The sequence below is a fragment of the Schistocerca piceifrons genome, chromosome X (assembly GCF_021461385.2).
Source record: "Schistocerca piceifrons isolate TAMUIC-IGC-003096 chromosome X, iqSchPice1.1, whole genome shotgun sequence".
NCBI lineage: Eukaryota > Metazoa > Arthropoda > Insecta > Orthoptera > Acrididae > Schistocerca > Schistocerca piceifrons.
This window is the reverse complement of record NC_060149.1, coordinates 709,680,419-709,705,920: the sequence shown is the minus strand read 5'-3', so window position 1 is coordinate 709,705,920 and position 25,502 is coordinate 709,680,419. Positions and strand designations below refer to the sequence as shown.

The window sequence follows — 25,502 nt, the reverse complement described above, 5'->3', positions numbered from 1 at the left end:
CCAAGGTTTTGGTTTACTGGGCGGCGAAGAGTTACTTTGTCAGACTCTGGCCGAGACCTGCAGACTGAACTCCCTTCAACACTGTGGTTAGGCAGTTTTGATGTTCTTTAAACGTCTTCAGAAAAACAACATTGTCATGCAGACAGCAAAGGAACGTTGTCCATTTAAGGAGTCAAAATAGGCTGTCCATCGTATGTTCAAAGATGGATAGAGGTCTCTTTTTGTGATTTTGTACATTGGTCAGTTGTCGAGGCAGAAACGAGATGTGCTGTCCTAATTCACGAGGACCACAGAAGAGGACCAAGGACTCTCTGAAGGCTGAATGATGTCTTCTAATATCATCTTCTCCACTTCCTCCAGGACCGTCTGTCGTTCAATCAGCAACACTCTATGCGAGTGCTGGGTAACTGGCGGATGATCCACAGCGTTGCTATGACGTTTTAATATGGTCTGCTCGCTCTGCCTTTTCTCCACTCTGGGTTTCAAAGGATGCAAAGTCTGATGCAGTATGGCTAACACTTGCAAACTTCGTTCCTTAGTCAGGCCAGATTCAATAGAAGTTTCATCCCCTGCATTGTCTGTAGTGGTAGCGAAGCATGGTTCTTCGTCGGTGATGGTTCAAATGGCTCTGAGCACTATGGGACTTAACTTCTGAGGTCATCAGTCCCCTAGAACGTAGAGCTACTTAAACCTAACTAACCTAAGGACATCACACACATCCATGCCCGAGGCAGGATTCGAACCTGCGACCGTAGCAGCAGCGCGGTTCCGGACTGAAGCGCCTAGAACCTCTCGGCCACTCCGGCCGGTCTTGTCGGTGATACTAAACTGCCCTTCCTGAACTTTACGTTTAGGAATGAGTTGTGGCTGCTCATCACAATTAGTGATCCAATATTCTCCTTGATCACCTGCAGAGGTTAAGATAATCACTGATGTGTAGTTTTCTTTTGTAAGCGTTAGTAGCTTCTTGCACTCGACAAAAGCTTCGCAATTTGACTGATCATCTGGACTGACCAGAGGAATTCGTCTCATTGATGACAGCTGGTAACAGCTTCTTAAACGGAAAATAACTGCCGAGAGTTATCTTTGCCTATGTGTGCTCGTTGCAATAACTTCGTCTGTCTGTAGGTGTGCATTCCCACAGTCTCTGGCTGCTTGTGATGGCTACAAAGTATTCCTTCCTAAAATAATACTACGTCTAAATTTTTTCGTTAAACGGAAAAATTCGAACAGCTGTGTTCCGTCTTTGATAGTTACTCTTGCAATACATGTTTCTTTCGGTTGGGCGAATTTGCCATTTGCGACTTTCAGCCCAATAGCATTCGTATCACGGAACATAGTCTTCTTTAGCTGACTACGAGAAACATCTAACATTACAGAAAAGGAAGCTCCTGAGTCGACCGGCGTTGGCCGTCGATGACGACTTCAGTGGGATTTCCTGACACCTTAGTGACTGTCGTCCATGGAGGCATCAACTCCATAGATGGTTTCCCCCCTCCCAACTTTCCTAAAGTCGACGGCTACGCAGCAGCTGGTACGTCTGGACAACAACGTGAACGACTGCAGCATGTTGGGAACGACATCATCCAAGGCATGGATTACAATCGTCTGCAGTTGACTGGCGTTGATATAACTCTTAAGACGGTTGGCATCTTGCGGTGTAAAAGTCGTAGAAAACTTTCCTTATTTCTCTGAAGTACCTTAAAATGAGTCCAGGACGTCGACTGTTGTAACTCACCGGCGTGTTGTCCTCTGTCCTCGGAATGTCTTTCCTCCTAAGGGGCGTTGTACTTGGCGGATTAGTTGGTTGTTTCTGCAATGGTCGGGTGCTGGATTGTCGTTTGCTGTTGCAGCATTAGTCTGGGTAGACCAAGTCATAGCGTGCTCTCCTAGTGGAGGAGAATGGTGCTAAAGATTAGTACACATCTTTCTCAACGTTCTCTGTTAACTCCGGATGGATGGGGGTCAACGTTCATGGCTGCCGGTTCTTGCTTACTCGACCCAACATTTCGGACTGTCCTGCATCAGCGTATTTCTTCTCTTGCTACCTGGCATATGTGAGAGGAAAGCTCAAGGTGGTCTTCCACAGCTTCAATAAGGACCACTTTAAGCAGTCGGTCATTCTTTTTCGTCCGACTATTGTCTGTTACATTTAATTGAACCGCTCGCACCAGCTGGTGAATTCCTCTGTAGTTGTGATGTTCTTTATCAGGAAAGCTTTATATATGTCTCGTGCCACTTCTTTCATCAAGTGGGAGATTTTGTCGGTTCCGGTTTAATTCGGATTCATAATGTGACGTAGCGTCAAAATATCCTGTATGCACGGCTGTGTCGCTTTCGCTTGATGTTAAGTGCCGTTCTTAAATTGTTCTTCCACTAATCCTATTTGCTACTAGTTGCCACCAAATGTTTCCTTCAGTTCGGCCAGGAGTTTGTACCGGCTACTGAGCTTTTCTCGTTGTTCACGAACCTCGAACACATTACCCAAACTCATCATGTGATCCCACTTGTTTTTTTGGCAACTCGATCAAATCTTTTCAGTTATTTCGTCGGATCGTGACCAAAGTCTCCAGAAAACACTCATGGATGCCTGATGTGCAGCTGACTTACTGCTATTTTGGAAACCATCTGTCTTGTATGTTCAAAAATGGCTCTGAGCACTATGCGACCCAACTGCTGAGGTCATCAGTCGCCTAGAACTTAGAAGTAATTAAACCTAACTAACCTAAGGACATCACACACATCCATGCCCGAGGCAGGATTCGAACCTGCGACCGTAGCGGTCACGCGGTTCCAGACTGAAGCGCCTTTAACCGCACGGCCACACCGGCCGGCTGTCTTGTGTGTGACGCCTTTTATGTTGCCTGCTTGGAGGCACAGTGATGTAAACGTTTTGGGGCACCCCGCGTTCCTAACAAACAATATCACGTCGAAACCACAATATAGTTCAAATCTCAAGGAAAGATCGCCAACGAAGTACAATATTTAGTACTGAAAGCACCTTTATTACTGACAGCCGGAACAGAGCTGACCACCTGGAAGGAGGGTGCAGCTATTAATGCAAACATTGAATATTCTGGGATTCTCATATTTATAAAGACATCGATTATCGAGAATATACAAATATTATAAACACAAATATTTAATATATTCCAGAAATCATAAATATTAAATAACAAATAAAGGCTGATGGTCGCGTCTGAACTGGCGATCTGCAGCGCGCCAGCCAGCAATGCTACTTACTACATCAAATTGCATGCACTATAGCTCCCCGCAATTTTAACTATCATTTGCTCGTAGATGCATGAAGGCGCTCATAGGCACATGAAGTGTAGTCCTAGAGACACCAAGCATCAAATCTGATGCCTCTGAGAACACACGACATTGAGGGCATAAAAGTGATTTTCACTCCTTTTTCCATAGTATAATTGGACCAAATAACTAGACCCATGTCCGCCCCGGTAGCTGAGTGGTCAGCGTGACAGACTGTCAATCCTAGGGGCCCGGGTTCGATTCCCGGCTGGGTCGGAGATTTTTCTCCGCTCAGGGACTGGGTGTTGTGTTGTCCTAATCATCATCATTTCATCCCCATCGACGCGCAGGTCGCCGAAGTGGCGTCAAATCGAAAGACCTGCACCAGGCGAACGGTCTACCCAACGGGAGGCCCTAGCCACACGACATTTCCATTTACTAGACCCATTAACAAAAGTTTTGCATCACCCCGGTTCCCAATACTCCCGAAGATAGACGTTGACTGTGGATATTGTATCACAGACACAGTCCCTTTGACGGCTCAGAGACGTCACTAAACACGCCCGAAGGTGCAAACAACCACGCATGAGCAGCGCCTATTAGACGGATGGGGTTCGACAGCCGATCAGTTCCAGTCATTCCACCAGGAAGGAGGTACACGGCTCGTGTTGTCTGTAGTTCAACCATGTCTAGACGGTCAATACCGCGGTTTGATCGCGTCCGCATTGTTACTTCGTGCCAGGATGGGCTCTCAACAAGGGAAGTGTCCAGCCGTCTCGGAGTGAACCAAAACGATGTTGTTCGGAGATGGAAGAGATACAGGGAGACAGGAACTGTCGGTGACATGCCTCGCTCAGGCTGTCCAAGGACTACTACTGCAGTGGATGACCGCTACCTACGGATTATGGCTCGGAGGAACCCTGTCAGCAACGCCACCATGTTGAATAATGCTTTTCGTGCAGCCACAGAACGTCGTGTTACGACTTAAACTGTACACAGTAGGCTGCATGATGCACAACTTCACTCCCGACGTTCATGGCGAAGTCCATCTTTGCAACCACGACACCATGCAGCGCGGTACTGATGGACCCAACAACATGCCGAATGGACAGCTCTGGATTGGCATTACGTTCTCTTCACCAATGAGTGTCGCACACCCCTTCAGCCAGACAATTGTCGGAGACGTGTGTGGAGGCAACCCGGTCAGGCTGAACGTCTTAGACACACTGTCCAGTGAGAGTAGCAAGATGGAGATTGCCTGTTGTTTTGGTGTGGCATATTGGCGAGGCATTCTTCTTCATGGACGACAATTCGCGCCCCCATCGTACACATCTGGTGAATGACTTCCTTCAGGATGATGACATCGCTCGAGTAGAGTGGCCGGCAAGTTCTCCAGACATGAACCCTATAGAACATGCCTGATATATATAGAAATGGGCTGTTCATGGACGAAGTGACCCACCAACCACACTGAGGGATCTACGCTGAATCGCCGTTGAGGAGTGCGACAATTAGGAGCAACAGGGACTTGATGAACTTGTGGATAGTATGCCACGACGAGTACAGGCATGCATCAATGCAAGAGCACGTGCTACTGGGTATTAAAGGTACCGGTGTGTACAGCAGTCTGGACCACCACCTCTCAAGGTATCGCTGTATGGTGGTACAACATTGAATATGTGGTTTTCATGAGCAATAAAAAGGGCAGAATTGATGTTTATGTTGATCTTTATTCCAATTTTCTGTACAGGTTCGAGAACTCTCGGAACCGAGGTGACGCAGAACTTCTTTTGATATGTGTATTAATAACTTTTAGACAACATTTTAGGAGGGAATAAAGCTAGGTCAGCAATACTACCATTCCTTCACGAAGCCACGTTCGCCTGTTCGGAAATCACTTGTTAGTAGTTGCTGCAGACCCGTGGGTAGTTCTCTGGCGATGACTGAATATCTTGTTGTGATTTTACGGGGTGCATCGAATACGATGCACTTGACAGTCATGTGAAACAGAGATCAGTCTGAAACCATTAGAATTTGATCAGATATTTCATATAAGATATATTAGAACCTATACTTTGCAGTATGTTGTGGTGGTCATCAGTCCGAAGACTGACTTGAGGTTGCTCTCCACCTAGTCTGCCTTAAGCTAGCGTCTTCATCTCTGCATAATTAGTGCAACCCACATTCTGTTTATCCTTGTAACAGTCAAGACTTGGTCTCCCTCTACAATTTTTGCCCCCAAACGTGGTTCCTGACGATTTCTTAATGCCACAGAATGTGTCCTAGTAAGTGATCCCTTCTTTAAATCGAGCTGTGCCATAAATATCTTTTCTCACCAGTTAAATTCTGTACCTCCTCATTAGTAACTCGATCTACCCATATAATCTGCAGCACAATATTCCGAAAGAATCTGTTCTGTTCTCGACTAAACCACTTATCGTCCACGTTTCACTTCCACACAAGGCTACACTGCACAGATGCCTTCAGAAAAGAATTCCTTACACTTAAACTTAAATTCAATTTTAGTAAATTTATGTTTTCCGGAAGCGCTTTTCTTTTTATTTCCAGACAGCATGTTATAGCCTTTCTACTCCGGCCGTCGTTATTAATTTTGCTGACCAAATAGCGGAACCCATCGACTACTTTTAGTGTATCCATATCCCAAGTAAATTCGAGTACATTCCATTACTTCTGTTTTATTTCTGTTGTTGCTCACCGTGTAACCTGTTTTCAAGACGCTATCCATTCAATTCAACTGCTCTTCCAGGTAATTTGCTGTAACAGACAGAATTACAATCACATCACCAAACCTGAAAGTTTTTATTTCTTCTCCATGAACTTCAGTTCCTTTCCTAAATTTTTCATTCCCAAGCAAGTAATAAAAGATTATTGCTTGCTTGTTTTAGGGATTGAGTAACATTCGGTAGAGCGTACAATGCTCTCTCACTCCCTTCTAAACAACGGTTTCCCTTTCACGTCTTTCGACTGTCTATAAAAGCAGTCTGTATTTTATCCCTACTACCTTCATAATTACAAAGAGTATATTCCAATCAACGTTATTATAAGCTTTCTATGATGCTATAAATGCTATAAATGTAGGTGTGCCTTTCTTCATCCTATCATCTAAGGTGAGAGTGTAATGGTACTTGAATTACGTAACCATTACGGCACCTCACCTCAACCTCTCGATACCAGCAATATTCTACTGTGTATCTGTAAAATAGTTAACATATTTCTGTGACAACATTCGGATTTGATTTCATTAATGTAGAGATTCTTCGATACATCGATATGTATATATTGCTATGATATTATTCTTATGTGTATTCTTTCTTTGACAGAGCACTGAAAGACCTAAGTAGAAACAAGGCCCCGGGAGTAGACAACATTCCATTGGAACTACTGACAGCCTTGGGAGAGCCAGTCCTGACAAAACTCTACCATCTGGTGAGCAAGATGTATGAGACAGGCGAAATTCCCTCAGACTTCAAGAAGAATATAATAATTCCAATCCCAAAGAAAGCAAGTGTTGACAGATGTGAAAATTACCGAACTATCAGTTTAATAAGTCACAGCTGCAAAATACTAACGCGAATTCCTTACAGACGAATGGAAAAACTGGTAGAAGCCGACCTCGGGGAAGATCAGTTTGGAGTCCGTAGAAATGTTGGAACACGTCAGGCAATACTGACCCTACGACTTATCTTAGAAGAAAGATTAAGGAAAGGCAAACCTACGTTTCTAGAATTTGCAGACTTACAGTAAGCTTTTGACAATGTTGACTGGAATACACTCGTTCAAATTCTGAAGGTGGCAGGGGTAAAATACAGGGAGCGAAACGCTGTTTACAATTTGTACAGAAATCAGATGGCAGTTATAAGAGTCGAGGGACATGAAAGGGAAGCAGTGGTTGGGATGGGAGTGAGACAGGGTTGTAGCCTCTCCCCGATGCTATTCAATCTCTATATTGAGCAAGCAGTAAAGAAAACAAAAGAAAAGTTCGGAGTAGAAATTAAAATCCAAGGAGAAGAAATAAAAACTTTGAGGTTCGCCGATGACATTGTAATTCTGTCAGAGATAGCAAAGGAATTAGAAGAGCAGATAAACGGAATGGACAGCGTCTTGAAAGGAGGATATAAGATGAACATCAACAAAAGCAAAACGAGGATAATGGAATGTAGTCGAATTAAGTCGGGTGATGCTGAGGGAATTAGATTAGGAAATGAGACACTTAAAGTAGTAAAGGAGTTTTGCGATTTGGAGAGCAAAATAACTGATCATGGTCGAAGTAGAGAGGATATAAAATGTTGACTGGCAATGGCAAGGAAAGCGTTTCAGAAGAAGAGAAATTTGTTACCATCGAGTATTGATTTAAGTGTCAGGAAGTCGTTTCTGAGAGTATTTGTGTGGAGTGTAGCCATGTATGGAAGTGAAACATGGACGATAAATAGTTTAGACAAGAAGAGAATAGAAGCTTTCGAAATGTGGTGCTACAGAAGAATGCTGAAGATTAGATGGGTAGATCACATAATTAATGATGAGGTATTGAATAGAATTGGGGAGAAGAGGAGTTTGTGGCACAACTTGACCAGAAGAAGGGATCGGTTGGTAGGACATGTTCTGAGGCATCAAGGGATCACTAATTTAGTACTGGAGGGCAGCGCGGATGGTAAAAATCGTAGAGGGAGACCAAGAGATGGATACACTAAGCAGATTCAGAAGGATGTATGCTGCAGTAGGTACTGGGAGATGAAGAAGCTTGCACAGGATAGAGTAGCATGGAGAGCTGCATCAAACCATTCTCAGGACTGAAGACTACAACAACAACAACAACAACATTCTTTCTTTTGTCACTATGATCTTTGACGTACTTGTAACTCTGATTTTTGGGCGCGTAAGCGGTTATTAGAGAGTCAAGCTTTGGTCGCCATGTTAAAAAGACGCAAATGGTAGTCAGTTTATGAAATGTGAACTTTAACAGTGAGGAAGGTATTTTCAAGTATGTTTTATATTGTGAAGTGATGTTTTGGGACGAGTTACGTGATATTGCAACAAAAGTAATAAAAAAGAAGTGTAACTTAAATTCGGAGTGCTGATTACTTTTTTACATCACCATTGTCCTAACTTGTAAGAGATTAATCTGCAAGAATGGTTTATGAAACACATCTATAAAACTTTTGAATATCGTAGAATAACACCTAGGCCTCTTTGCATCCGAGCTTGGAATAATCACTACCTAGGTTTTCGACGATTGAGCCATGAGTTCACAATGAGACCAGAGTGGGAAACACGGAAAGATGAGTTCCTAGTTTACCTATTATTTCAAGAAATGACTTTATTAACTGTTCTCCAATGACTCCCGTCACATAATATAACTTTGTTGTTGACCGAAAATGCAATATTTAGCAGCGTGAGCAACACTACAATCATAATTAATTTTTGACCTTTGTTGTGGTAGGGTTATTAGAAGATGTAAGGTCAGTGTTGCCTCGCGTGCCCCATGTTTGTAAGGAAATGAAGCTGATCTTCTCTTAGGTCAAGTTCAACACTTTTTTTCATTCTTCTGTTAGTAATTCGTACCTTTCAACCATGATTATAAAACTGATGGTTCCGTATATTCACACCTATCAGAACCTGCTTTCTTTGAAACTGCAATTACTACATTCTTTTTTAAGACTAAGGGTGCTTCACCTGCCGTGTGACATATCTTTCACACCAGGTGGAATAATTTTTCATGCGTGGTTGCACCGTGCATATGTGAATAATACGAGTCATGTGGCGCGATTGCTTCTGGGTGCTCATTTCTTAATTTATTATGCCGGGTGATCAAAAAGTCAGTATAAATTTGAAATCTGATTAAATCACGGAATAATGTAGATAGACAGGTACAAATTGACACACGTGCTTGGAATGACATCGGGTTTTATTAGAACCAAAAAAATACAAAAGTTCAAAAAATGTCCGACAGATGACTCTTCATCTGATCAGAATAGTAATAATTGGCATAACAAAGTAAGACAAAGCAAAGATGATGTTCTTTACAGGAAATGCTCAATATGTCCACCATCACTCCCAACAATAGCTGTAGTCGAGGAATAATGTTGTGAACAGCACTGTAAAGCATGACCAGAGTTATGGTGAGGCATTGGCGTCGGATGTTGTCATTCAGCATCCCTAGAAATGTCGGTCGATCACGATACACTTGCGACTTCAGGTAACCCCAAAGCCAATAATTGCACGGACTGAGGTCTGGGGACCTGGGAGGCCAAGCATGACGAAAGTGGTGGCTGAGCACACGATCGTCACCAAAAGACACGCGCAAGAGATCTTTCACGCGTCTAGCAATATGGGGTGGAGCGCCATTCTGCATAAACATCGTACGTTCCTGCAGGTTTTTATCAGCCAGGCTGGGGATGTTGAGATTCTGTAACATACCGGCGTACCTCTCACGCGTCACGGTAGCAGGTACAAAACCAGAATCACGCATTTCCTCGAAGAAAAAAAGGCCCGATAACGGTAGATGTGGTAAATCCAATCCATACAGTGACTTTCTCGTCGTGCAATGGAGTTTCTACGTCAGTTCTAGGATTTTCGGTAGCCCAAATTCTACAGTTGTGGACGTTGACAGACCTTCGGAGCGTGAAATGAGCTTCGTCGGTCCATAACACGTTACTCAATCGATCGTCATTTTCCACCATCTTTTCAAACGCCCACACCGCAAATGCCCTCCGCTTCACTAAATCGCCGGGTAACAGTTCATGATGCCGATGGATTTTGTACGGATAGCATCGGAGGGTACGCCTTAGTGACAACCAAACAGTAGTGTATGGAATACCGGTGCGACGTGCGACTGCACGAGCGTTGACTTCCCCGTGCGTAGACGAACCCGCTACAGTCTCCATTTTTTCCTTGTGCTCGGTCGGCCACTACGGGGGCTATCGTCTAAACAACCCGTGGCTTCGAACATAGAAATCATTCTCGCCACAGCTACATTTGTCAACGGACCGAATTCCCTTCCTATGACGATAGGATCGTAACGCTGAACTAGCAAATTCCCCATTCTGATAATAGAGCTTCATTAAAAGCGCCTTTTCAGGTAACGTCAACATGCTGCGACTGCTGGCGCATCTGATTCTCTCTCTCGTTACAGCTCCTTTCATACACGATTGTCATGCGCAGTCACTGACGTTTTGCTGTCCAGCGCCATCTGTCTTGCATTTTGTGAACTTTGTTTTTTTTTGTTCTAATAAAACCCCATGTCATTCCAAGCATGTGTGTCAATTTGTACCTCTCTATCTACATTATTCCGTGGTTTATTAAATTTTCAAATTTATACTGACTTTTTGATCACCCGGTACATCTGGTGTCTTATAAGGACCTGCACGAATATCATCTTTGACTGGCCAGAGATATTACGTGCGATATTGCAGTCGCTGGAGGACGTGCGGGACGGGGACTCCGGCGGAGGGGCGCTGCTGAGCGCGCGGCGGCTGCAGGCACAGCTCCGTGGAGAGCGGGTCGTGCCGCAGCTGCTGCAGCGCGCTAAGGCGTGGGCGCGGCACGCCAAGGAGCTGGCCGCCTACGTCCACAAGCGCTCCTACCTGCACGCCGAATACGCCAAGGGGCTGGCCAAGCTGGCGCAAGCCCTGCGCCCTGCGCTGCACCAAGCCGTGAGTACTCGCTTTCTTGCTGCTCGCCTTACGAATCACACAGATCACGACTTTTCTTCGTAATCCATATTTAATTTACGAAAAGGACACAAGGTCATTTTTAGCCGTACGTTTATTTGCTCTCTTGGCCGGCCTGTTGTTCTTTTCAGTTGTCCTAAATAAAAGTAGTCATCAACTCTATCTGTTTATTCATTCTTAATTTGTATTGTTTTATTTTCATTTGTTGTACTCCATTTTAGTCTTACTGTAATTGACTTCCCGGTCTACTTTCAAATTTGTTCTTGAAAATAACCTGAAACAGAGGAAAAGACGATAATGTTATCCATAACGCGTAGGTGGTTCACATATGATCTGTGAAAATCTATTCCTTCTTCATTTTAGATATTTAAGAATCTGAATACTACCTGTGACATGGTTTTGGAATTTCACTTGCCTGAGTACTCTTTAAATTCTGGAATTATCACCGTCCTGCAGAAGTTCAACTGAAGCAGTAGCACTGACGTATATCTATTATAATATTAACATGACTTGTTTCTTAGGAACTGTTGGTAAAGATTTTGTTTCTCTATTTATACAGAGAAAAAAATTTCAAGACTGATAATAAAATAAGTAGTAGAAATATAAATCGAAACGGAAATGTTAATTGTTGAAAGAAAAATGGGGTAAGAATCCTACTTATAAGTAACAATGCTCTATGACACAGCAAAGGACTTGGAAGTGCAGTTGAACGGAATGGACAGTGTCTTGAAGGGAGGGTATAAGATGAACATCAACAAAATCAAAACGAGGATAATGGAATGTACTCAAATTAATTCGGGTGATGCTGAGGGAATTAGATTAGGAAATGAGACACTTAAAGTAGTAAATGAGTATTGCTATTTGGGGAGCAAAATAACTGATGATGGTCGAAGTAGAGAGGATATAAAATGAAGACTGGCAATGGCAAGGAAAGCGTTTCTGAAGAAGAGAAATTTGTTAACATCGAGCGTCAGGAAGTCGTTTCTGAAAGTATTTGTATTGAGTGTAGCCATGTATGGAAGTGAAACGTGGACGATAAATAGTTTAGACAAGAAGAGAATAGAAGCTTTCGAAATGTGGTGCTACAGAAGAATGCTGAAGATTAGATGGGTAGATCACATAATTAATGATGAGGTATTGAATAGAATTGGGGAGAAGAGGAGTTTGTGGCACAACTTGACCAGAAGAAGGGATCGGTTGGTAGGACATGTTCTGAGGCATCAAGGGATCACTAATTTAGTACTGGAGGGCAGCGTGGAGGGTAAAAATCGTAGAGGGAGACCAAGAGATGAATACACTAAGCAGATTCAGAAGGATGTATGCTGCAGTAGGTACTGGGAGATGAAGAAGCTTGCACAGTATAGAGTAGCATAGAGAGCTCCATCAAACCAGTCTCAAGACTGAAGACCACAACAACAACAACACGTAATGAAATATCATTAAATGAAGCAGAAATAGAGAATTTGTAAGTAATGTTTGATAAAGCATGGTATACGTTGGGATGATTGCTTCTGTGTGCTCATTTCTTAATTTGTTTTACATTTAGTGTCTGATAAGATCCTGCATGACTAGCCTCTTTCGTTGGCCAGGGATAAATGATAGACTAGCAAATAGTGAAGGTTGAAACAATGAGGTGACAAAATCATGGGATAACGATATCCACATATACAGATGGCGGTATTATCGCGTACATAAGGTATAAAAGGGCAGTGCATTGGCGAACCTGTCATTTGTACTCGTGTGATTCATGTGGAATGGTGTCCAACGGTATAATGGCGCACGACGGGAATTAAAAGACTTTAAACTCGGAATCGTAGTTGGAATTAGACTCATGGGACATTCCATTTCGGAAACCGTTAGGTAATTCAATACTCCGAGATCAAAGTGTGAAGAGTATGCTGAGAATACCAAATTTCATCCCACCACGGACGACGCAGTGGCCGACGACCCTCAATTAACGATCGAGAGCAGCAGCGTTTGCGCAGAATTGGCAGTACTAACAGACAAGCATCACTGCTTGAATTAACAACAGGAATCAGTGTGGGACGGGAAAATCGTGGCCTTCTGAGATGAGTCCCAATTTCAGTTAGTAAGAGGTGGTGGTAGGGTTCGGGTGTGGTGCAGACTCCACAAAGCCATGTATCCAGGCTGTAAACAAGGCACTGAGCAAACTGGTGGTGGCTCCATAATCGTTCAAATGGCTCTGAGCACTATGGGACTTAACTTCTGAGGTCATCAGTCCCCTAGAACTTAGAACCACTTAAACCTAACTAACCTAAGGACATCACACACATCCATGCCCGAGGCAGGATTCGAACCTGCGACCGTAGCGGTCGCGCGGTTCCAGACTGCAGCGTCTAGAACCGCTCGGCCACCACGGCCGCCACTCCATAATCGGATGGGCTGTGTTTACATGGAATGGACTGGGCCCTCTGGTCCAACTGAACTGATAATTCACTGATAATGGTTGTGTTCCTCCGCTAGGAGACCACTTGCACCCAGTCACCGACTTCACTTTCCCAAACAATGAGGAAATTTTTATATAGGACAATGCGCAGTGTAACCGCACCACGGTTGTTCACAATTGATTTGAAGAACATTCTCGACATTTCGGGCGAATGATTTGGCTACTCAGATCTCCCGATATAAATCCCGTCGAACATTTATGGGATGTAATCGATAGATCACCTGCTGACAAAATCCTGCACTGGCAACACTTTCGCAATTATGGTCGGCTATTGAGGTAGCTAGGCTCAATATTTCTTCTGAGTACTAATAAAGACTTGTTGGGTCTATGTCAGCTGGAGTTGCTGCATTACGCTGGTCACAGGGAGATATCCGATGATTTTTGTCACCTCAGCGTATGCCGATTACGATATGTCCTCGCTAATGTTTGTTGCTTTGTTTTATATGAACTTTTCTGTACTTCCTTCATTGTTATTCGCTTTACGATATCCTCAGGTCTGCCCAAGGCTATCGATTCAATCTTCTCTTCGAGTGTTATTTTACAATATAAGTACACCGGGCGACTAATTACTCACCGCCGGCCGGTGTGGTCGAGCGTTTCTAGGCGCTTCAGTCTGGAACCACGCGACCGCTAGGGTCGCAGGTTCGAATCCTGCCTCTGGCATGGATGTGTGTGATGTCCTTAGGTTAGTTAGGTTTAAGTAGTTCTAAGTTCTAGGGGACTGATGACCTCAGATGTTAAGTCCCATAGTGCTCAGAGCCATTTGAACCATTTGATCCCCTGCTGAATGGCTAAAGCACTCATTTACATTCTCCTGACACAGGCGCAACACTTCCGTTCCCACCGGAATCGAATTACCGAACGATACTCCACCTTATCAGTGGGATGTAGATATTGTTTTAGCTCCTTAAGAGGCGTGCTACGGTATTGTGGCACAGAGATTTCATGGTTGACCGGGGCTGTAGACGTGTACCTGTGAACAGCCAAAAAATTAAATATGTACACTCACGTTCAGAAAAAACGGAACACCTTGAGCGACTAGAGATAGGACTTTCATATTCGCAGGACACGTATATTAGCATGTTCTCCAGAAATTATTAGCACCTCTGTTCAGCATGTGTCCCGTTGCCTAGTAGGCACAGGGTCCGCCATGGGCTTTGATAACTTGTTCCATGCGTGATGGCATCGATGCGAATGGCGTTCTACAGTTTAGCCATCCACGCTCCATTCAGCTGGTTCCATAGTTCATCTGTCGTGGTTGGCACTGGGTCACAGCGCTGCACCCGTCGTTTCGCCATATCCGCCACATTTTCGATTGATAACAAGTCTGGTGGCCCGGCAGGCCAGGCCAAAAAGTTGACATCCTGTGGCACCAAGAAGGAACGTGTTGTCATCCATTGTCGTTCTCAAAAATGACATCTAGGGTGTTATACGGAAAGGGTATGGCTACGGCTCGCAGGATGTCATTCACGTAGGTCACACTGGTCACAGTTCCCTGGACACGCACCAGCTGTGATTTGTTGTTGTGATCAATAGCACCCCACACAATAAGGACTTGAGTTGGTGCTGTAAGTCTTGCGCGAATACAGTCACTGTGATGCCGCTCCCCCTGTCTGTGGCGAACCAAAATGTGGCCATCATTTTCAAGCAAATCGAACCTGGATTCGTCCGAAAACACTGTATGATGCCATTCCTGTCCCTAGTGGCGTCGTTCCACACACCATTGCCGTATAGCATGTTTCTGCACATGCATCAATGATAGGCGGAGAAGTGGACGACGCGCACGTATGCCATGCCGTAATAAACGGTGACAGACTGTCACCTCTGATAGTCTACGATGTGTTCCACTGTTCCACTGTTGCTCCAGAGCCGACGAGGACACAGGTCTATCCTGCAACGCCTTTCGGATTAGGCATCGGGAATGGGGGGTAGGGAGTCTGGGTGATGCAATCTGACCCATCTCGTCGTGTTGGGCCTTCTGTGAACCGTTCGGTACACACCCGTTGCACTGCGGAAACAGTTCGTCCCACATGAGCAGCAATTTCCCGGATGGATGCATGACATTCTCTCATGCGAATTGTGCGCCCTCTTACAAACTCACTGATTTGACGGTACGTTCGCGATTACGTCTGCAAGGTATCCTGCACGTCTGTTCAAGTCGAACTGATCCATCACCTTCGGTTTATAGCGACAACGAAAGCCTCCGGCATATGTTACCGGTAGATAGCGTTGCTCCGCGATATCGATGTTGACATCGAACCCGCGGGCCGCCATGGTTTAAATGCTAATCATTTCTGCAAAACGTACTTATGTATATGTTTTGTGAATATGAAGGTCCTATCTCTAGTCGTTCAAGGTGTTCTGTTCTTTCTGAACATGAGAGGAATTTTATTTTTTGGGGTTGATCAACAAAGATTTATGTCTACCATTGAAGTATCTGTTTTCATTTTAGTAAACTCAATTTATATATTTGACGTGATTCAGTGTGAAAACTCTACGATCCCTTGAATCACTGGAATGACTACGTCATTTTCTCGGAAGTACTTGAACACTAGTTCCAACTTCAACGGTGGAAAAATTTGTAGCATAGTATAAAACCTGACGTTCGACTCAGAGGCCTTAAACCTTCGTCGCCAACTAAAGTATCTAACTCTGTCGAATACTCTTATAAGTAACATGATTTAGCAAAGACTGTAGTCCACATTGTTCGTTTACACAATCAAATACGTAACTGATTTGCTGGGCTTTATAACTACAGTATATTAGTTATTTCATGTGTAAGTAGTACTTTCGGATGACTGAATTTAATGGCGTTTTGGTTTCGAGCTCTGCATATGCCTGAGCTAAACCTGCTAAAACCTATTAACCTATTTTTTTATTAATGATTGTTGTACTGAATTGTCAGACGTGAGGAGACATTGCGATGTCAGAACTAGAGAATGAATATCGGAAATAGCGAAATTAATCGAACAAGACAACAACAGACTGAAAGAAAGAAATGTATTGAGCAGCCTGGAAACCACCTTCATGGTGTCAAAAATCTCATCCATTGTGGCGCTGATTCCGTTATGACCAAAATCATGAACGAACAACGTGTTGGCCTCAGTGATCTGATGGAATCATTCGGACTTGCTATACTCAATCAAGTCGCAGCCGTAGAGTCCAGCAGACGTGCCAGCAGCAATATCAATTTGTGTGTATTACACTAAATTTTGTTTAGTTTTTGTCTCACATTTGAGCCAGCACGGGATGCCTCTTTTTTTTTGGGAGGGGCGAGGCTGATCTTCGAGAAAGACACGAACAGGCGCGGAGGGCGGAAATGTGTGTCATCGGGAACTCCAACGCGAGACGGACGATGCAGGCCTTTAGGGATGTAGCAGGCAGATCGGGAAAGAAAGCCAGTGTCCACTCTGTTTACTTGTCGGGGTGTCACTCTCGAGATGTGAGGAGGCTCTGCTGGCTGTACTTGAGCGCGCTGGCTGCAGCCAGTTGCAATTCGTGGCTCATGTCGGCACGAATGACGTCTGCCGCCTGGATTCGGAGGCCATCCTCGGTTCCTATAGGCGGCTGCTTGCTTTGATAAAGGCAAGGTGGAAGCAGAGCTAACGTTTTGTTGCACCCTTCTCAGAAACAATTTCAGTTCTCTCGTCCGGTACCGAATTGAAGGCTTAAACTAGAGTTTCAGACGATTCTATGACGATCTTGGTTGCGGATTGTTGTCCGGCCCCCCTCACCTCACTTTACCGGTCGGGTGCGTATTACACGCAGGAAGCGGCTATTTGGGCATCGGAGTAGCTAAGGTGTGTGGGTGTGGGACTTTCTGATGGAGAAATCTCTCCACAGGTCCCATCTACATCTACATCTACATTTATACTCCGCAAGCCACCCAACGGTGTGTGGCCGAGGGCACTTTACGTGCCACTATCATTACCTCCGTTTCCTGTTCCAGTTGCGTATGGTTCGCGGGAAGAACGACTGCCGGAAAGCCTCCGTGCCCGCTCGAATCTCTCTAATTTTACATTCGTGATCTCCTCGGGAGGTATAAGTAGGGGGAAGCAATATATTCGATACCTCATCCAGGAACGCACCCTCTCGAAACCTGGACAGCAAGCTACACCGCGATGCAGAGCGCCTTTCTTACAGAGTCTGCCACCTGAGTTTGCTAAACATCTCCGTAACGCTATCATGCTTACCAAATAACCCTGTGACGAAACGCGCCGCTCTTCTATGGATCTTCTCTATCTCTTCCGTCAACCCGACCTGGTACGGATCCCACACTGATGAGCAATACTCAAGTATAGGTCGAACGAGTGTTTTGTAAGCCACCTCCTTTGTTGATGGACTACATTTTCTAAGGACTCTCCCAATGAATCTCAACCTGGTACCCGCCTTACCAACAATTTATTTTATATGATTATTCCACTTCAAATCGTTCCGCACGCATACTCCCAGATATTTTACAGAAGTAACTGCTACCAGTGTTTGTTCCGCTATCATATAATCATACAATAAAGGATCCTTCTTTCTATGTATTCGCAATACATTACATTTGTCTATGTTAAGGGTCAGTTGCCACTCCCTGCACCAAGTGCCTATCCGCTGCAGATCTTCTTGCATTTCGCTACAATTTTCTAATGCTGCAACTTCTCTGTATACTTCAGCATCATCCGATAAAAGCCGCATGGAACTTCCGACACTATCTACTAGGTCATTTATATACATTGTGAAAAGCAATGGTCCCGTAACACTCCCCTGTGGCACGGCAGAGGTTACTTTAACGTCTGTAGACGTCTCTCCATTGAGAACAACATGCTGTGTTCTGTTTGCTAAGAACTCTTCAATCCAGCCGCATAGCTGGGTTGATATTCCGTTAGCTCTTACTTTGTTTATCAGGCGACAGTGCGAAGATACGTTATGATTTCATACGGGAAGAATACTGTCTAAAAGTAATTAAAGAAGATAGGTTTCGCCATGGCATATCTGAGAAATAAAATGTTATTATAGCGTAAGTTAACTGCAGAAGCGCCTGTGGAAATATCTCATATGTAATCTCCCCTACAAACTGTAAAAATTCCCACATCGTACTAGGGGCAGAAGCCCGGCTGAAACCAGACGTCAGTAGAAAAGAGATTCTGATTTCTGGTTAGAAGGTATATCGCAAAGGTAGGTTGAACGCAGGAGATAGAGGCGTGTTTATAGCCGTAAAATACATGAAAATATCTAGTGAGATTAGTGCAGATTTCGAAAGCACCACCGGAATTTGTTGATCTTCTGTGCAACGCTCTCGCGGTAATTAACTGAACCCGTGACGAAACACACAACTCTTCGACGGATCTTCTCTACATCGTCTATTAATCGAACCTCGTAAGGTCCCAAAGTCACGAGCAACACTCAAAAATACACCGAACAAATATTTTGTGAGCCATTTCTTACGTGGATCCTGGAAACGGCTTATCCTACAATTAGTTTAGCGTGATAATTGTACTGTAACATTAAAGACGAATTCAAGAAATTCACATAGTCCTTATTACTCTGTGCTCCACCATGTTATTAACAGAGGTGAAAGGGAACAACACAAAATATGTATTAGCAACGATAATAACAGTATTTGAAAGTCTTACTACGAAATGTTATTCCTTTGTTTCAGAGTAATCTCCCTTTCCAGTCTGAGTATTCGACGGCGCTGGACCACGACGTAGAGCTGTGTAACAACAGCCAGACGGTCTGCTGTCAGTTGGATAAGAAGTACGTGCAGGTGAGTCAGAAATATTTTCTCAGTCCGATTCTGTCTCTTCTGTCTCTGGGCTATTCGATGTAACAAATATAATCTCAGTTTTGATAATCTCGTATATTATCTTGTCTGTAACTGGCGTAAGCCTGCCTACAAAATACGAAATTCCGACAAACAACTAAGATATAACAACACCTCCCTCTACAAATTCAAACATCCCCCTCAGAGGAGGTCGACGATCACAGATCATAACAGAGACATCACTAAGTATGCAGTAGCAGCAGTGAGAAATTTAACATATCCAGGAGCTCATGGTATTAAAAGTAAACCTCTGACAAGGTCCTCGTCTTCTGTCGAATTTATGCTGAAACTTATTTTCTAAACACAGATCGTATTCCATTCAAGTAAATGAGATCAGGTCTCTAATTTTCTCCTCCTCAATAAATCCAAATCGACCCATAGTCCATAAACTGCAAAACTCGTCGCTCTTCTGTGGTTCACTACAATACCTTCTTTCTAGACTGAGAATGTCTTGTAATACGCGAACCGTGATGTTCATAAACCGGCTCATTATTAACAACAAAGAGTTGGGTTTATTATTCGTAAAACTGTCGATCTACCGATAACAATCTTTTTGCTTCTTCCTTCGACTATGAATATGAATCTGTAAGCCTTCATCTATTTCTAGATCAGTCTTCGTCCCTCAATCAACAAGAGGAAATCTGGATGGGAACACATTGCTATCTTCGCCCAAACCGGCCATTACAAATGAACTCTTGCATTCGTACACTATGCATACAGAACCCATTGTTGAGTCCAGGGAGTCAGTTTCACTTGCTCTTGCAACACTCTAATGCTCTTGTCCAAAGAGGCTCGCACACAGACATCAGTAAATGAGCGAAGAGCAACAACACATTCTTTCAAGGCCACTATTACACGGAAATATTCGATAACATATTGACAGTTGGACGGACAAATCTTGTAGGGTAAGAGAGATTACTGGATAAATGCTCTTGGTTATCTTGCCGCATCAGATTCGTTTATATATTCAAGCTGTCACTGACTTTCTCTTTCGTCATCATCAGGATGGACCTTTCGTACTAATAGACCACGAGGTACTTCCGGATGTAGCTGGCCGAATCATGTCATGGAGACGTCACGAACTCACAGAACTTCTATATGCTACCAGAAATGACGTCAATAGCTATAGTACAACATCAGTAGCAGTACTCATTCCATCTGTCCTCTTTCAGTGTCGAGCCCCCGTTCCCATTCACCACTTCAGGTGTAGATGCTGTCGTGGTTAAAATTGTTGCACATACTGTTCTCTAAGGCTTCACTGATGACAGAAACCACTGCGTGGGATAAGATCTTCGTTTCATCAAACATAATCGTAGGTTTTATTTGTCTGAGTTCGCCAAGAGATTTGTGAAAATCACCATATGAAATATGGCGTCGGTGCTTTGTTCAGCGTTATGAAATTTTATGTACAGACTGAACGATGTAGCTGCTACAGCATTCTGAGGAAGTTTTACAAATTCAAGGGGAAACTGGGACCAGATCTTTTACTGGGCACAAAATCTCTTTACTTTTCCTTGGAACATGGATTAAATATCTAGTCTGCCTAGAACTGTGCTTATTTTATTTGATATAGCTCAGAAGAAACATAGGAGTCCACTAGACACACAAACACTCAGTGTTCAGGAAAGATCATTCGACATGCGGCCTCCTACGACATTAGTGTCCGGTAATGCGGATATATATACTGCATGTCCGTCTTATCGTCCGACACTGATACAGCACGAAGGATTGCTGGACAAGCACAGGTATTACTATTTCCCTGACATCACAGGGGTCTAAGGATTTTCGTTGCTGGGTAGCGATGGAAACGGATCAGGTTCATTTTCCGACAGCCGTATGACAATTTCCTGTGCTGGAAAGATCTGAAATCGAGACTCAGCCTCGTGATTGTAGCTGAGAATTTGACGGAATAAACAAGTAGCGGCCCAGCACAAAATCCCTGCTCTAGCTGATATGCCACAAACTAGACAGACATTACTGAAAGCCAGACACATTCTATTTTCGTAAACTATAAGATAGCAAACGTATGCAAACTAAGCAGAAGGAAGAGTAATAGCTGTTGTGCCGTCGACTACGAGACCACTAGAAAGGCAGCACAAGCACAGTTTGTGTAATGTACTTCATTTGTGTTACTTTTGTTAGCTAATGATTTTCTCAAAACAGTTTATTCACTTTTATCATGTAATATTGTTATTACATATCTTCACACTCTGTTTGCATTCTAAATAACGAAATGTGACGCAGAGGCTACATGATATCACTGTGTCACAGACGTTTTCCAAGGAAAGTAAAATTGACAATTAATAATCTATCATATGGTACATTTAAGTTACATGTGACTACACTGTTATTCAGTTATCAGCTTCTCTGCAGCACTAGCGTTACGATATACAAGTAGAACCAGGCAGAAAATGGACAGCCCATAAATAAGCATTTGTCTCTGAAAACCAACTGTCTGATCGATATTTACTTGGCAAACAGAAAGACTGTGTGTGTGAATTCCTAAGGGACCAAACTGCTGAGGTCATCGGTCCCGAGACTTACACACTACTTAAACTAACTTAACGCTAAGGACAACACTCACACCCATGCCTGAGGGAGGACTCGAACCTCCGGCAGGAGAGGCCGCACGATTAGTGACATGACGCCCCTAACCGCGCGGCCACTCCGCGAGGCAAACAGAAAAACTACTTGGAAATGTACGTTCATTCAAATCAGTGTCTGCATTAATTCATTACCTTCGTTAATCTGCACTTCTTTCGAATACTTATTTTCGACTGCTACTCATCAGTTTAGTAAAGCAGGTTAATTCTCGACTAAAACCAATTTACTTCGTAATATGCAAAGCAGAAATTGCAATACGACTGTAGCCAACATTCTTTCATTGACGTGAGGTAATCTAACAGCATTTGCTTGGTGAATCAGTTTTCTGTTTCTGAATGTAGTTAGAAAATATACGCCAAATAACACTGCTAACAATCCACTCTTTATGTTCATTTTACCAACTTCGATAATCTTGTCACGATCAGTTATACCCTCTCTGTACTGAAACAATAGGCTTTGTTTGAAGTAAGTTAAACTGTCAGCTTTATTCATGTATTTATGTCAACGTTCCATGTTACCACAGCAATATTGCATGCAGGTTCGCGCTGAAATACATCACATTAGGTTGCAGTACGACAAGGCACGGCGCAGTGAGTTACTGATAGGACTACGACCATCGTATACAAAATCTTCAGCCTCTTTTACCTCCGGGGATAATACGACAGTTTTCACTCCCAGTCGCTTGCATCCTAGAATAAACGTTTACATTGTAATGGACCACGAGAGAACGAGAAGTGGGTGCCACGCTACGAACGCAACTTCTAATCTTCACACAGGTTTCACTCGATAACAACATTAGTTACAGCCACGGAGCAAAACTTTCTATTCAGATAGAAGCGTTTTGTATGGCAATGCAAGCAAAATTACGAAGGAAAAGAAAAATGTATGTTCTGAACTTACTCGTAAGCGTGTATGGCATGAAGTTATTTCACTTAACATCAAATTGTAGCTCCAGTCATATTTAGCATTATTCCAAAACATTGAACACATTGGGATCTGAATACATCTAACGAGAAAATACGAAAACAGAACACTAATTATTGAAGATGAATACACCCTTAAGAATGGCTAGCGTGTACCCTCTGGATGTTAGCAACTGGAGATATTTACGTTAGGAATTGTTTCGCATTTCAATTGCTGCTGTATCTTAGACAGTTCTTGAGGTTTGGAGTGATATACGTGAATCACTTCTAGGATTTTATTGAAATACATATAAATAAGACTAGTCCAATAAAATATGATTAAAGAAATATGAAAGATGCATATAACTTATCACATAGGCTACTTGATTAATTCCGCTGTATAGTTTAGTAGAGGGGCGACAGCGTGGCTATGGGAAAACAATTTTTATATATTAGGTCATTTCATAAAAAAACTTCTCAAATTACAGTGATGCATCAGCTATGTCATTACAGTCACTATGTACGTACGAAACGAGAATGTTCATGTCTTTCTCATATTTTTCATTTTCATCAGCATAATACAGGGTGTTTCAGAAGTGATGGTCAATATTCAGGTATATGACAGGAATGACCTTTCTAAACAAAATAGTCAAGTAAACATGGGCTCTAAAACGCATATCTTAAGAGCTATGAGCAGTTCCTGATCTTCGATACTGTGAAGCAAATCTCTTCTACTGCAAGCTGTTTGCTTTCCATATTTTGGGAAGTGGTAGTATGGACCAAAACAAGAAAAAAATGCCCAGTAAAAATGTGCTGTAAAATGCATACCTTAACAGCTATGACCACCTGTTCATCTTCGGTACTTTGGATCACAACTCTTCTAATGAACAAGTGCTCATAACTTTTAAGGTATGCATTGTAGAGCACATGTTTACTGGACATTTTTTTCTTGTTTTGGTCCATACTACCATTTCCCAAAATATGGAAAGCAAAGAGCTTGCAGTAGAAGAGATCTGTTTTACAATATTGAAGATCAAGAATATCTCATAGCTCTTTTTGTTTCGAATGATCATTCCTCTCATATCCCTGAATATTGAGCATAACTTTTGAAACCCCCTGTACACACATTTACATACTGGTTTACTTTCAAGGAAATTTATTATGCAACTCCTTTTTGATAAAATAATTAAAAACCCTGCTCTCATTTACTCCAGTCTCACCTGCTGGAAAGAACTAATAAATCTATCGTCTAGCTCATGTCCCCAGTTGGGCCATTGAGTGTTTCGGCAATTTTCTGTCGATCGTATATAATTCTCTTCGGCATTTGTGCTCCTTATCTTTTGTGTCCTATAAACAATTATGAGATTCAGATTCTTCTATTACTAACATTACATTCACTTCGTACCACTCCACCTTTCACAGAGGTCATGTCAACAACAAAAGCGTTGATGATATCGATGTTGAGCGCACATAATATCCATCAATCCAACAACAAAAGTACTTAGCAATCCGCACAGAAAACAACAAATAAATATTCTCTCTACTCCTAGCGCCAAAGCGGAGAGGACGCGAACATCCATCGATGATTCGCTAGAAGACCGACAACCAGTGGGGCACGAGTGAACCGAAAATGACTCATTGTTGTTTGCTCAAACTCTTAACGTTTACTCCAGAAAGAATTCTTATTCACTGATAGTCGTCCACTTGTGTACGCCATGATTTTCGTTTCAGACTTTGCTCGAAGGACAATAACAGTGCTAATATTACGTTATTTTTCTCCAACTTCGTACAATATTGATCTGGATTACCATTTGTACTACGCAATACACACTGTTGTCATGATGACGACTAAACAAAGTCACTTTATTCTTGTGGAAAGTCTGTTACTTCTACAACACCGACCGAGAAGTCGCAGTGATGAGCGCGTTGGAGCCGTTTTCGGGAGGCCGATGGTTCAATCCGGCCGTCCGGCCATCCAGAGTTTCATTTTTCATGGTTTCCCTAAATCACTCCACGCGAATGCCTACAGTGTCCCTTTGAAAAAGGCATAGTCAAAGTCCTACCCCATCCTTTTTTAATCCGAGCTTGTGCTCCGTCTGTAATGATCACACTGCTGGTGGGACGTCAATATCTAATCTTCCTTCTTTCCTTACTTCCATAATAGCCTTCATACATTCGAGATTAGACTAGCTAAGATGATTGTTTCCACCTCCAGCGATTTAAACCCTACCTCTTTCAAAATGGTTCAAATGGCTCTGAGCACTATGGGACTTAACATCTGAGGCCATCAGTCCCCTAGAATTTAGAACTACCTAAACCCAACTAACCTAAGGACATCACACACATCCATGCCCGTAGCAGTCGCGCGGTTCCGGGCACCTCTTTCAAATCATAGTGTAGTCTTTTACACTACTGGCCATTAAAATATCTACACCACGAAAATGATGTGCTACAGATGTGAAATTTAACCGACAGGAAGAAGATGCTGTGATATACAAATGATTAGCCTTTCAGAGCATTCAATCAAGGTTGGCGCCGGTGGGGGCACCGACAACGTGCTGACATGAGGAAAGTTTCCAACCGATTTCTCATACTCAAACAGCAGTTCACCGGCGTTGCCTGATGAAGCGTTGTTGTGATGCCTCGTGTAAGGAGGAGAAATGAGTATCATCACGTTTCCGACTTTGATAAAGGTCGGATTGTAGCCTATCGCGATTGCGGTTTATCGTATCACGACATTGCTGCTCTCGTTGGACGAGATCCAATGACTGTTAGCA

The 25,502-nt window shown here is 43.2% G+C and overlaps 1 protein-coding gene across 1 annotated transcript in view; it reads left to right on the top strand.

Annotated features, from left to right (window-relative positions):
* LOC124722659 (rho GTPase-activating protein 45-like) overlaps window positions 1-25,502 on the top strand; it is a 699,512-nt gene that overhangs the window by 456,877 nt on the left and 217,133 nt on the right. Inside the window, exons 7-8 of the mRNA XM_047247804.1 lie at window positions 10,683-10,922; window positions 19,055-19,162. Of these exons, the coding sequence (XP_047103760.1) occupies window positions 10,683-10,922; window positions 19,055-19,162 (348 nt within the window). The remainder of the gene's footprint in view (window positions 1-10,682; window positions 10,923-19,054; window positions 19,163-25,502) is intronic.